At 52.0% G+C, this 14,446-nt stretch overlaps 1 protein-coding gene across 8 annotated transcripts in view; it reads left to right on the top strand.

Moving 5' to 3' along the window:
* Positions 1–14,220, top strand: part of DAB2IP (DAB2 interacting protein) — a 225,715-nt gene extending 211,495 nt beyond the window's left edge. For 4 of the 8 annotated variants that reach the window (XM_060757581.2, XM_060757578.2, XM_060757586.2 and 1 more), the window contains 5 exons: positions 584–1,487; positions 4,648–4,800; positions 8,587–8,792; positions 9,058–9,145; positions 10,122–14,220. In XM_060757581.2, coding sequence (XP_060613564.2) covers positions 584–1,487; positions 4,648–4,800; positions 8,587–8,792; positions 9,058–9,145; positions 10,122–10,289 — 1,519 coding nt within the window. In that variant the 3' untranslated portion in view covers positions 10,290–14,220. The remainder of the gene's footprint in view (positions 1–583; positions 1,488–4,647; positions 4,801–8,586; positions 8,793–9,057; positions 9,146–10,121) is intronic. The other 4 variants (XM_060757582.2, XM_060757580.2, XM_060757579.2 and 1 more) reach the window with 4 other exon arrangements.
* The last annotated feature ends 226 nt before the right edge of the window (positions 14,221–14,446 follow it).

Below are 14,446 nucleotides of genomic sequence, written 5' to 3'. Positions count from 1 at the left end.
ATTGGACTGAAGAGCCGCAGGTTTGACCACGAAGTCCTTGAACCCCCCCCCCCCCCCCCATTTTGCAAAGAGATGGTGCTTCCTTGAAACCCCCCAAAAAGTCAAATGTGTCCTTTAAGGGAACAGGGAAGAAAACATGGGTTTCCGAAAATGGGAGTTGCTAGTAAATCCTAATTGTACGAGTCTGGCAGACATATTATTTAATCATTGTGTTACAACTGTGTGCAACGGAGAGGGTGGAGGAGGAGGGAGGGAAAGCAAAGGCCCCCAGCTTCCTGCTCCTTACTTACGTTTTGAGGGTCTCCTGCCACCCCCTCCGGCCGCGCATTGCTAAACCTGGCACATGCCCGCGCCTGAGCACCACTTTTTGTTTGACTCGCTTGCCTTGCTTGCTCTCCCGCCGGCGCGTAGCGTTTGCAGCGTGTGCGCTCTTGCTCTCTCTCTCTCTCTCTCTCTCTCTCTGCACCCCTCCCTCCCTCCCTCCCTGGCTCCCTCCCCCTTCCTCTTTTTTTCTTTCCTTCTTTCTTTCTTTCTTTCTTCCTCTTCTTCTTCTTCTCCTTATGCCTTTTTGTTTCCCCCACAGTCTGATTGATTTCACCCGGTTACCGTCTCCAACCCCTGAAAACAAGGACTTGTTTTTTGTCACAAGGTCTGCGGCGGGCCCCCAGCCCTCCCCGGCCCGGAGCTCCAGCTATTCGGAGGCCAATGAGCCCGAAGCCCCGATGGCCAACGGCGGCAAGAGCCTCTCCATGGTGGACTTGCAGGACAATCGCATTTTGGACAGTGGGGCCGCCGGGGCCCCGAGCCTGGCCGAGGCGCTCCTCGAGAGCCAGCCGGTCCCGGTGAGCCTGTGGTGCACGCAGGTGCAGCCCGGCAGCGGTGTGTCCGCCATGGCCACCGTGCGCCGGGCAGGGCAGACCCCCACCACTCCCTGCACCGAGAGCGCCCCCAGCCGGCCCCAGCTCCTGGCCCCGCTCTCCTTCCAGAACCCGGTTTACCAGATGGCAGCCGGCCTGCCGCTCTCCCCCCGGGGCCCGCCCGACTCGGGCTCCGAGTGCCACAGCTCCCTCAGCTCCCACAGCAACAGTGAGGACTTGGCGGCCTCCGCCGCAAAGCACGGCTTCGGGAACACGGCCGCCGCCACAGAGGACTTCAACCGGCGCGCAGGGGAGCTTGCCCGCCGTCAGCTCTCGCTGACCATGGACAAGGCCGGCCAGCCCACCATGCCGCGGCAGAACAGTGGCGGGCCCCAACGGCGGATAGACCAGCCGCCGCCACCTCCGCCGCCGCCTCCCATCTCGCGGGGCAGGACCCCGCCCTCGCTGCTCAGCACCATGCAGTACCCGCGCCCCTCGAGCGGGGGTGTGCTCTCCTCCTCGCCCGATTGGCCCCTCGCGGGCGGAGGGGGCGGGGCTCGGCTCCGTCAGCAGTCCTCCTCCTCCAAGGGAGACAGTCCCGAGATGAAGCAGCGCACCATGCACAAGCAGGTCAGTGGGCGGGCGGGTGTGAGGGGCGGAGGTCGTCTTTGGGGCAGACGGATTGGGGGCCGGGCTTCCTCTCAGCCACCGAGTGGGTACCCCACCATTCCCAGGGCATTGCCACCTCAGGTCTCTGCTCCATGGCAACCCCTGGCAGTCCCATCCTCCTCTGCTGCCACCTGGCTTGCTGCTTTGCCCGTCCATGTGCCGCTTGCCCATCCCATGCCACGCCAAATCCAGCACCATCTCACGGGGCCCGTGGTGGGACGTTTACCCGGCGACAGATAGAGAGAGACAGAGAGAGAGGGGTTGCTTCCTCCATTTACATACGTCCAGTTAGGGTCGGGGAGGGGGGGGGGCAAATAGGGCATCGCAGGTCAGGGCCCAGGGGGTGGGGTGATGGGTCTCCTCTGGGATTTAGTCCGAATTTCTCAGGAACAATCCAAGGTAGGCACAGGCAAACTCTGGCCCTCCGGGTGTTTTGGACTTCAACTCCCACAATTCCTAACAGCCTGCCGGCTGTTAGGAATTGTGGGAGTTGAAGTCCAAAACACCCGGAGGGCCAGAGTTTGCCTATGCCTGATCCAAAGCCTCTCTCTTAGCAATTTAGCGAAATCTGTCGGATCCATCAGAGCAGAGTCCCAGCAAGGAGACCCAGTGGGATGCCGCGGCCCCTTTTGACGTCCCTCTGCGTCCGTTCCAACCATTAGCGGCCGACATGATCAAATAACGAAGCAGCGTGTTCATTTCCAACCGTGCTAATTGTTGTTTGAGAGCCAATTAGGCCTCGCCAGCGTAGACATGGGTTGGAAATGCTGCACAGAACCTCCTCGTCCTCTCTCTGCCGTCCTCCGAATGTGCCCGGAGAGCCCTTGCCACATGCGGATGATGGGCATTGCCGCCTTAAATATGTAGTTGCTCCCAGGGTTTGTTTGTTTATTTACAAAATTCATATGCCGCCCTTCTCACCCCAAAGGAGACTCAGAGAGGTTTACAAGATATATATACATACATACATACATACATATATATATACATACATACATACAATACATTATATTATTAGCATTAGTATCATATTATTATTATTATTAAATTACAATATTGTAAGTATATGTATATACAATATATTGTGTTAAAGATATGTATATGTACAATATATTATATTATTAGCATAGTACCATATCAGTATTCTATATCACTACATTGTACTATACCATTATATTGTAATATTATTAGTAATATTACATATAATGTAAAATGTATAATTAGAATATCATATTATTATTATCTTTTATTAAATTATAATATTATAAGTATTATATGTATATACAATATATTATATTAAAGATATGTATACATACAATATATTATATTATTAGTAATATTACATATAATATAAAATATATAATTAGGATATATTATTATTATTAGTGTTATCTTTTATTAAATTATAATATTATAAGTATTATATGTATATACAATATATTATATTAAAGATATGTATACGTACAATATATTATATTATTAGCATAGAACAATATCAGTATTATATATCACTATATTGTACTTTACCATTATATTGTAATATAATTAGTAATATTACACATAATATAAAATTTATAATTAGAATATCATATTATTATTATCTTTTATTAAATTATAATATTATAAGTATTATATGTATATGCAATATATTAAAGATATGTATACATACAAAATATATTATTAGCATAGTACCATATCAGTATTATATATCACTATATTGTACTATACCATTATATTGTAATATAATTAGTAATATTACATATAATATAAAATATATAATTCGGATATCATATTATTATGTTATCTTTTATTAAATTATAATATTATAAGTATTATATGTATATACAGTATATGATATTAACGATATATATACGGACAATATATTATATTATTAGCATAGAACAATATCAGTATTATATAGCACTATATTGTACTATGCCATTATATTGTAATATTATTAGTAATATAAATATAATATAAAATATATAATTAGAATGGCAGGACTGAAGGTTCGAATCCCGGGAGAGGTGGATGAGCTCCCTCTATCAGCTCCAGCTCTTTATGCGGGGACATGAGAGAAGCCTCCCACAAGGATGATAAAAACATCAAATCATCCAGGTGTCCCCTGGGCAACGTCCTTGCAGACAGCCAATTCTCTCACACCAGAAGCGACTTGCAGTTTCTCAAGATAAAAAAATAGTAATATTACATGTAATATAAAATATATAATTATTATATCATCATATGATTATTATTAGTATTATATTGCATTTCTTGTTTAGTGCAGGCCTGGGCAAACTTTGCTTCTCCCTCCAGGTGTTTTGGATTACAACTCCCACCATTCCTAAGAGTCTTAGGCCCTTTCTTTTTCCAGTTGAGTGGGAAGGAGAAGGGGCCTGAGGCTGTTAGGAATGGTGGGAGTTGAAGTCCAAAACATCTGGAGGGAGGGCTCAAATTTGCCCGTGCTTTCTACCACCAATACTTTAATATTGCGTGGAGGGTTGAGCTAACAAACCCTTCTTCGGGTTGAAGAAATACTGGATTTTGGTCATGGGTCCAGACTGTTAGGAATGGTGGGAGTTGAAATCCAAAATACCTGGAGGGAGGGCCCAAGTTTGCCCGTGCTTGCTTTAATTTTGCATGGAGGGTTGAGCTAAGAAACCCTTCTTCAGGTTGAAGAAAGACCTGACCTTGGTTATGGGTCCAGACTGTTAGGAATGGTGGGAGTTGCATCCAAAAACACGTGGGTGAATCACAGACTGACCTTTCCATAAAGCACTTTCTGCTGAAGACTTTGGAGGGCCAGGCCCAGCATACATCCCTTGCCCTGGCTGTGGGCAAACAGTGGAGGGTCTGCTCTCCCTTTGTGCCACGGCCAAGGTCTCCGGACTTGACGAGGTTGCTTCCCGTGCCCGGTGTTCTCTGCTGCCGGATCCAGGGCGTGGTTGGTGGCAGCATTGGGCGTCTGGGCCGGGCGGTCTCTCTCCTCTCTCGCTTCATGTCCATCTCGGTTTCCGCTCCTTCCCCCCTTTTGTGTCCTGCTTCTCCCCCTCCCCTTCTCTCTCTCTCTTCTCTCTTCTCTTCTCTCTCTCTCTGGCTCTGGTTGTGTGTCTCATTGTAGGCCCCTTCACCCGTGCATCCCAATGCCCTGGACCGCACAGCCGCTTGGCTGTTGAATATGAACGTGCAATTTTTAGAAGAGGAGAACAGTGACCCAGAGCCCAAGCACAGGGATAAGATCCGGAGTAAAGACGAGTTCAGCCAAGGGGAAAAGGTAACGCCCGGCCTCCAGAGAAAGCCAGCCAAGGAAGGAGGGAGGGAAGGAAGGAGGGAAGGAGAGAAAGACAGAGAGAAAGGAGGGAAGGAAGGAAGGAAGGGCTGGTCATCCCTCACAGACCCTCTGCTCTCCCCCTGGCTGGTGCACCATTGCACAACTGGAGCTGGAACGTGCCCCACATTCACCTTGCATTGCATCCGAACTAGACACGCTCTGCCCAGGAACCTGAGTTGCCGGTGTCAGCGGCCCACCAGTTTTGGACTTCAGCTCCCAGAATTCCTGACCACTGAACACAAGCATGTAAGCCGCTTTGAGTCCCCTTTGGGGAGATGGTGGCAGAGTATAAACAAAGTTCATTATTATTATTATTATTATTATTATTATTATTATTATTGACAATAGGGACTTCTGGGAGTCAAGAGGCCCAAACACCTGGAAGGCCACAAGTCAAAGAGGCCTGGCTTATTGCTTCGTGCGGCACAGTGCGCATGACATAATTGCACTGTCCAGTGCGCAAAGCCATGTATAGACATGCTGCACATTTGCATGTTCCTCTTTGCACTTCGGCCTGATCCCACTCCCGCACTTCCACCAGCTGGGTACGGCTGTTGCACACTGTCCAAGACCCCCACGTGTTGTTAGCACACTTGAGCACTCACAGGATGACCACTTATGGGCAGCTCTCCCTTATGGCTCCCTTGATAGGCAGCCAGCCCGGTCCAGCTGGCATCCTCCTCCATGGAGCTTGGACTACAACTCCCAAGATCCCACAAAAGGGACATTCCCAGGCTTTAGACCAGCCTGCACAACCTGCGCCTTCTAGATCTGCCAGAATCCCCTCTTTCCAGTTTGTCCAACGATCAGGAATTCTGGGGGAGAAAGTCCCAAACCCCCAAAGGCCTGGTTCAGAGAACCCTGGGCCTAAGAAGCTCCATTCAAGCTGCTCCGAGCTTTGGCTTCTCCTAGTTTAGCGGCCAGATTTGCAGGTAGATCTCGAGTTGATTTGGGGAGATGTTTGAAGTTTTGGGACCCTCTCAAATACTTGAAGGAGAGCAAAGGAAACGAGTCCCGTACTCCTCAATTGCAAGGAGGGAGCGCCACCTAATTTCCTTCCACCATGTTTGGGTTCTGCTTGGTGGTCCGTTCCCAGGGGTTCTGGGTTCAAACTTCTGGCCTCCAGTGACACACACAGATTGCGGGTGACCAGAAACGCCTGGCGCCATGGGGCCACCTGGTTTCAATCTCTTTGTTTTGCCCCCCAATGCCCCATTTTGGGACACTTTAAGGGCCCATTCTCCCCTGGCAGACCCATGGGTGGGTGTTGAGGGCCCCTCTGGGCTTTTGCGTGGCCCCCAGTCCCTCCGCCGTGCCTGGCTTTCACTCTGTCATTCCGGCCTTTTGTTGTGCCGTTGTCATTCTCTCATTGGAGCTCCATCGGCATGTTACAAAAAGAACCACCTTCCACATCATGGCCGCTCTCTTATCATCGCCACCACGAAGTCGGAGACGGTGGTCGCCAACACCCGGGGGGGGGGGGGCAGCTCTGTGGGGCTGCTTTGGGGTGAACTGTGTCCCGCGGGAGGAGCAGGACTTTCCTCGAGAGCGCCTTTGGAGGTCCTCCATCCTGCAGAAGTGGACCAAGGAGTCTTGCGCTGGAAGAGCCCTGTCCCCTTCCACACAGCCTTATCAAATCCACGTTGAACTGGATTATATGGCAGTGTGGACTCAGATAACGCAGCTGTGGATGATCTACCTTAATATTCTGGGTTAGATGGCTGTGTGGAAGGGCCCCAAGAGCTTCCTAGAGAGGTGTCAAGCAATATAGTGGTTTTTAATTGGCGACTTGGACAGGAGTCCTGTGCCCCTCACCACCTCCAAAGTGAGTGGCCAAAACACCTGGAGAGAGGGCCCAAGTTGGCCCAGGTCTGCTCTAGATAGGATTTTAATATTGCTCGGAGGCTTGTGCTTCGGGTTGAAGACATCTGTGACATGGGTTATGGACCCAGTCCCAATCCTGCAAGTACTCCTAGCCTAACCCTTACCCATGCCTGGTCAAGAGGAAGGAGAATTTGGCACTTCCGTAATGTCTGCGTTCTCGATATTCTGAGTTAGATGGCTGTGTGGAAGGGCCCCAGGTTTCCTAGAGAGGTGTTAAGGAATATAGTGATATTTAATTAGTGACTTCGACAGGAGTCCTGTGTCACAGGATGGCCACTTATGGGCGACTATCCCTTATGGCTCCCTTGAAAGGCAGCCAACCCGATCCAGCAGGAATCCTCCTCCATAGAGCTTGGAAGGCTTCCTCCTTTGGACTACAGTTCCCAAGATCCCACAAAAGGGACATTCCCAGGGCCTGTCTCTCTGTGTCCCTAACCACCGCCCAAGTGAGTGGCCTGCTGCACTAACCTACATAACTGGTGGAAGAGAGGCCTGTGTGGACCAAAGGTGGGCTTCTATGTCCCTGGGTCGTGAAATAAAATACCACTCTTTCATCTTTAATGCCTCTTTTGCCTGAAAACGCCTGGTTTGCTACCACAGACCTAAGAGATGCCTATTTTCATTTATCAATAGTGCCGCACCACCGTAGGTTTCTTACCTTTATGGTAGGTGACAGAGCATTCTGTTATAACGTGCTCCCGTTCGTCTTAAGCACGGCCCCCGAGTGTTTACTAAATGTATGGCGGTGGTGATTGCTCACCTCCGGACCTGTGGGATCGTGGTTTACCCGTATATAGACGATTGGCCAATAGTTTCAAACTTCAGAGTCACGTCTATGTTGTATTGTGTCTCCTACAGTCGCTGGGCCTGGTGGTCCTTTGAGAGAGAGAAGTGCCTCCCTCTTTTCTGTCTCTTTCCCCCCCGATCGGTGTCTCTGTATCACGGCACACTCTTTGTTGACAGGCTTGGGAACTAGCTTGGGGATGTAAATAAAAGGCCCTGCCAGGCCTGTGAAGGGCTCCCTCACTTAGTCACTCACTCACACTTTGAGTTTAAAAATACAACCGGAATGTCTCAGACAGATTCTGCCAGAGCCGGGGAATGGGATCGTGAGCCAGTGTTAATTTGCCAAGAGATTCTGATTCATTGGATGGGGAACGTCTCAGAATTTCGTTGGTCAGTGATTTTGTTACAACATTACGGCCAGAATTCTAGAGCAGGCATGGGCCAACTTGGGCCCTCCCTCCTGGAATTGTGGGAGTTGAAGTCCAAAACACCTGGAGGGAGGGCCCAAGTTGGCCCATGCCTGCTCTAGACAATACTTTAATATTGCTCGGAGGTTTGTGCTTTGGATTGAAGACATCCCTGACATGGGTTATGGGCCCAGTCCCAATCCTGCAAGTACTCCTAGCCTAACCCTTGCCCATGCCTGGTCTAGAGGAAGGAGAATTGGGCGCTTCCGTAACGTCTGCATCCAGGAAACGTCTGCCGTTGCATTTACTGCAAAGGGGTCCATGGCGTTGTGCAAGGACAATCTTGGAAACCATTGAACACACCATTGCAACTCATCAACAGTGCCTGAGTGTTACTTCAATACAGCCATCCCTCCAGATTTGCTGGGGTTAGGGGTGCAGGACCCTCACCAAAATAGATTGTATTTTGCATTATGTACCTCTCTGGGAATCTCTAGGTCCACCCGCGCAACCGTAGCAGCCCTTCCAAATGGGGACTTGTTTCCAAGCGCAAGCCGCCCGGCTCCTCTTCATCCCTGGGGAGGGGGGTCGGTGGGTGGGTGGCGAGGCCGTGGGTGCCGACGCATGCTTCCCTTGCCCCCTCCTCCTCTAGCAGCAGCAGCAGGACGTGGCGGTGCTGCAGGACAAGCTGCGCCTCTGCAACAAGAAGCTGGAGGAGTACGAGGCGCGCTACAAGTGCCAGGAGGAGGCCACGCAGAAGCTGGTGCTGGAGTACCAGGCGCGGCTGGAGGAGAGCGAGGAGCGGCTGCGGCGGCAGCAGGAGGACAAGGAGATCCAGATGAAGGGCATCATCAGCAGGTAGGAAGCAAGGAAGGAAGGAGGCCCTCACCCTGCTTTGGAAGAAGGGGCTCAGCACTAGCACTCGGCTCAAGAGCAGGCCTCCAGGTGTTGTGGACCACAACTCCCACCATTCCTGGCTGCCTAAGTGGCTGAGGAGGGAAAGGAAGGGGCTTGAGGCTGTGAGGAATTCTGGGAGTTGGAGTCCAAAACACCAGGAGGGAGGGAGGGAGGGAGGGCCCAAGTTGGAAGAGCAGGACACTGACCCTGAACGTATTTCCTTCAGGCTGATGTCAGTGGAGGAGGAGCTCAAGAAAGACCACGCGGAGATGCAAGCAGCCGTGGACTCCAAGCAGAAGATCATTGATGCCCAGGTGAGGGGGTGCTCGATCCCTCCTTGCAGAGGCCCACCCAGCCTCTGTTGGAGAGCCTCCCACTGTGCAGACGCAAGCCCCCTTCTCGGCCTTCAGGCCTTCTCAGGAATCCTTTCTTCACCACTGGTGTTGCCCATGGTGCTTCAAGGACTCCCGAACCCATCTTCCTGATGGCAGAGGCCAACTCCACACAGATCGGGAAGCACCTTCTTAGCCATCCAACACTACGTGGCCCTCTGGATGTTGCTGGAATACATTTCCCATCAGCCCTGGCCAGCTTAGAGCTGGCCAGGGGCTGCTGGGAATTGGAGTTGCAGCTGAGCAATGTAGATGTTCCTCATCCCAGACACAAAAGCCTTTTCAGTTCCTTCTCAGTTCACCTGCGAGTGCTCTTTGCTATGGAAAATTCTTAAATGGAGGGACATTCCAGGATACAGCGTGCCTCGGAGGTTGTATGCGCTGTGCTTTTTTTGGACTACAACTCCCACAGTCCCATTGGTGGTGCCAGTTGGGAGTTTGGGGAGTTGTGGTTCCAAAAGGGCCATCTCTTTGCCCAAGATCTCAATCTTGTTCCAGCTCCATAATCATAACACTGTGTCATTTGAAAAATTTCCTGTTCCTGTTTTGAAAGTCTTGTTTCCTGTCCAGTTGTGCGGTCCTGACTTTGAAAGTAGTGGTTACTGTATTGCTTATCTGTCTTTCCTCATGGCTTGAGGCGGGCTATGACATTGCCGAAAATACACAATCTAAATATACACAAAATACATGTATTAGAATACACAGAACAAAGATCAAAACATCGTAAACACATGTTTAAAATGCATGATTCAGACTGACTTGCAGAAACCTGGCCCCGTAAAGGTGCAAGAGCCGCTCCCAGTGCCATTGTGCATGGAGGGGTGGCCATGCTGGGCTGGGCGCATGGGCAGCCTGAGCGTTGACCTCCTCTCCTTCCTTCCTTCTTTTCCATGTGCAGGAGAAGCGCATTGCCACCCTGGACGCCGCCAATGCCCGGCTCATGAGCGCCTTGACGCAGCTGAAAGAGAGGTACAGCACCCAGACCCGTAACGGGATCTCCCCCACAAACCCAACTAAGTTGCAGATCACGGAGAACGGCGAGTTCCGGAACAGCAGCAACTGCTAACCACCCGCTGTCGGAGAACGAACGAGGGATTGCAGGAGAAAGAGAGAGAAAGGAAAGACCTGGGAGGAAAGAGAGAGGGAGCAGACCGCCCCACCACCCCCCGAGACGTGGCCGGAAGACGGGCCTCCCTCCCTCCCTCCCTCCATCCTCTTCATCACCAAAGATGTCTTGTATGACCGGAAATGCAGAGGGACAGAGGGGGATGTTGCCGTCTGAACTCGGGAGGACAACAACGGGAAGTGGATCCCACGCGCAGAACGATTTCCGACAGAGCGAAGAGGCTCGCTTCTTGCTTCAGCGGCTTCAAGGGACTCCCTCTTCGGGGGGAAAGGCTTGGGGCCGAGGGACGGGCGGAAGGGACGGCGGCACAAAAGGAAAGGGGAGGCGTCTGGCGGGCGCCTCCTTGGTGCCCGGGTCCGGCGCTGACGCAGAGCCCTCTGGCCCAGACTCCGCTCCGTCTCCCGGGAGCTGGCTCATTGTGGCACCCCTCGCTTTGGAGCCCGTCCTCTCTCACCGCCGTAGGTCCCAGGCCCACCCGGTTTCCCTAAGAGGAGGGCAAAGACAATGGAGTGGGGGGTGGGCTTGGATCGCCATTCTGCCTCCCTTCTGGCCTTCTCTTTCGGGGGGAGGAGGGCATTCGATTCCAAGGGTTGGAAGAGAGAGATGCCAAGGACCATCCTTCGGGCCCAAGATCCTCCTGCCAGTCACCCAAGCACTGACCGCCCTTAGCGGGGTGCTGGGATGGAGCAGGGATCACACTCACAGAAGATCCCCACTAGTTGGGATTCCCACCAGGTTGGGGTCAGACGCTGAGCCATATCCACCTGCCATTGGGGATGCGCCGTCTACCCCATCTCGCCGCTTGCCATAGGCTTACTTTCTTCCTGGAGGAAGGGCCCGCATGAGAAAGGGGCGGCCACCTTGTTCAGTGGAAGTAGGCGCACGTATCCAAAGCCAGGCCTTCGGACAGGGTCACATCTGGCCAGCTTGGCCTCGCTAGCTCCCCTGCAGCATTGGGTGGGGGGCAGACCAGGGCAAGGAGCAGGAGGGAGGCCGCTGGGTAGGTGGGGTGGCCGTGCAAAGAGCACATGGGTTTCGAGCACCGAAAGCGCTGTGGCAGAGGTGGAGAGCCAGCCAGCTTGTGGTGCGCCCCTTTTTCCTCTCCTCGTCTGCCACAAACATCTGGTCTTGTGTGTCCAAATGGTTTGGGGAGGGAGTGATGCAATCCTGGCATTGGTTCTCGGGGGGCTGTTTTGGGGGGGAAATGCTGCTGAATGAGAAGGAGAGGAAGGGGACAAGAAGAGACCGCCGGGCTGCCCGGAAGAAGCGCCAAGATCGGTAACGCCTGTCTCTTTTCTTTCACAGTATGCGTTAGGAATAGACACAGTCCAAAACCACACGCAGCCCACTTTCGGGAGTCCTCTCCTCTGGTCAAGGGCAGGGGGGAAGTCACCGCCCCGAAGGCCTCAAAAGGGACTAACCAGCAAGGACAGTCGACACCCGCCACCCCGAATAGGGGAGGGCCCGCCAGCGCTACTAACCCCTCCCCAATACACAATAAGGCTTGAGGGCGAGGGAAGGGGGCAAGGTGCCTTACTTACGGGGAAGGAAACCGGGACACCCTTGGATATTGATTCTGCCTGGCTCCGGAAAGCTTTCCGATGTGTGTGTAGGGAGCTGCGCTTGGTGCCTGCCCACCCTCCCTCTCCCAAGCAGGTGCAAGAACAAATGTTCCCCCCCCCCCCCCACCATGGACATGTGGTTTCGACCCTAAAAAACAAAACGGAGCCCCATGTCGTGTGCCCTCCAATTGCTCCTAGGACCGAACGTTCTGGGTACGTCAGGCAATGTTTTGGTGCAAAGGGAGCCAATGTGGGAGCCTCAAAAAGAGAAAAGTGGAGGCTGGGTGTGCATTCCTTTGCTTTCTTTCCCCACAAATACCACTCCGCCACGCTCTGGGCGGACTTTCCTAAGTGCGTGATGCCAAGGAAGAACGTTATACACGGAACCAAAGCAGGGCAGCCAGAACGCTGCAAAGGTGGTGGATTCTCCGCAAAAGAATCCAATTCTAGGCTGCTCCCTACAAAGGGCATTGGGGGGGGGGGGAGGAAAGAAAGCCAGGGGGAGGCTCAAGCCCTGCCCACGACACACCACCTGCTGCTGTGGAACGGGCACGGCTGGGCACGGAGGGGGACCCAGTGGCACCCGTGTGGGCCGTGTGTCCCATTCACACAAATAGGTCTCATGTTGCTGAGGCTGGAGCCCCACCCGCAGGTCTCTGTCCCTCCAAGCTCTGCGGGGAGTCCTGTGTGCCGCAGGTGGTGCCGTGCTGGGTTCTGTGTGCAATGACATGCGCAGGCATGTGAGAGTGGCCCAGGTCCTCTCCACAACGGAGGCCGGTGTTTCCCTGAAAGCATCCTTTTGTGCAGCTGGGTCCCGTGCCATTTTTGTGACTTTTCCTATAGAATTCGCACCACCTGACCCACAGGTCACAATGAACTGAAGTCATGCCATTTCTTTCTTTTGCTTGTTCTTGAATGTATGATTGCTTAACGTGCCATTTCCCACTCGCAACCCGTGCCGGTTCTTGGCCCGTTTCCCTCGTTGCGCCGGGAGGAAACGGGGTCTCAGAGCCACCCAAGCGCCACAAGGAACCGGCCCTCGGTGCTTCCGCAGTGGCCTTCTATGCCAACTTTCACTGGAGAGACCGACGGGGAGGCCTTCCAAAACGCCAGGAATAACAACCAAAGCCATGCAGACGCCGCACTGCCCCCTTGTTTCCCTCTGACCCGGGTGTCTTTGGGGTGTGTGAAGGGGAAGCAAGGACTCCGGGCGTCATGCGCCAAAACCTGCTGCTCTGAGCCATTGACAAATGGAAGCATGGCCTGCCAAGACATACGTGTCGGATGTGGTGTGTATCCTCTCCTTCCGGTATACACAAAGACCTCCATCCATTTGGGTGGCCCCCAATATCCACAAATATTCTAATTCCCAGAAACGGGTACAGAAGTTGCCCCGGGTTTCGGTTTGGATGATTGTGTTCCAGGTAAAATGTTCTGGGTTCCCAACTGGGATTGGGTGCCGTGGATGGTTTCGTTCCCGACCCAGCGCCAATCCCGTCCAACTTTGGCTAAAGCTGCTGCTCTTCCCATTCCAGGCGAGACAGAACAAGCGAATCCAATAATGCCTGTCCGAAGTAGAAAGCACTGTTCAACAGAAAGGGAAGCCAACCGATGCCTGTCGCCTTGTTCTAGTTCTCATCAGAGTTCCTCCCTCTCTCGTTCCTCCTTCCAAATGCCTCCAAAGAGCTCCAGAAAAGGAATTTTTGGGTCAGCCTCCGTCCGAATTCCAAGGCCCAAAGCGGGGCGAGAAAGGCCCACCTCGAGACCCTTCTCTGAGCCAAAGGACGGAGATTTTCCCCTGAAAAGCAAGTTATGTGATGTTCCCGTCTGGTCCCCGGTGGGTGTCTTGAGGCCACCCATGTCTCCCAAGTTTGGGTCTGTGCCCCCCTCAGTTGCAGCACTGTGTCTTACATACATACATACATAGATTTAATATATATATATATATATACCTCTCTCTCTCTCTCTGTATATTCGCTTTGGCCAACCTTTGTTCCTGTTACAGCCGTTTAGAAAGCAAAATACATGTTTTATACCCTCTTATAAACAAAAAAAAATACAAGCAAAAAATGAATTCTTTTGTAAGTATGTTTCAAATCCTCACGGTTATATGATATTATTATTATTATTATTAATAATTCAAAGCTGCGTGGTGGGACTCTCCATCGCCCCCAGCCACACTTTTCAAAACAAGACAATGTAATAATGTACAGATAAGTTTGTTGGTGTTAAGAAAAATTACTATGTGGCTGTGCAATTTATGTACATTTGCAATTAGAAAATAATAAAAGATTTATTTAGCTATTTTACTCAGGCTTCTCTCTGTGGGATTCACCTTGGCCCCAAAAGATCCTACCTGGGCAGGTCAGAAGGACGCCAGTCTGTCAGCAGGGGCGGCTCGTCCATTACGCGAAGTAAGCGGTCGCAGAACACTTTTTTTTTGCCAGGGGCGCAGAGGCGCGTCTGTAAATGCCCCTCGACCGCCACTTGAGGAGCGCCCCCTCAGCTCACAACAGCCCTAGCAGTCCGGGGGGA

Source organism: Anolis sagrei, chromosome 11 (assembly GCF_037176765.1).
Source record: "Anolis sagrei isolate rAnoSag1 chromosome 11, rAnoSag1.mat, whole genome shotgun sequence".
Classification (NCBI taxonomy): domain Eukaryota; kingdom Metazoa; phylum Chordata; class Lepidosauria; order Squamata; family Dactyloidae; genus Anolis; species Anolis sagrei.
This window is presented reverse-complemented; position numbering and strand designations above follow the sequence as displayed.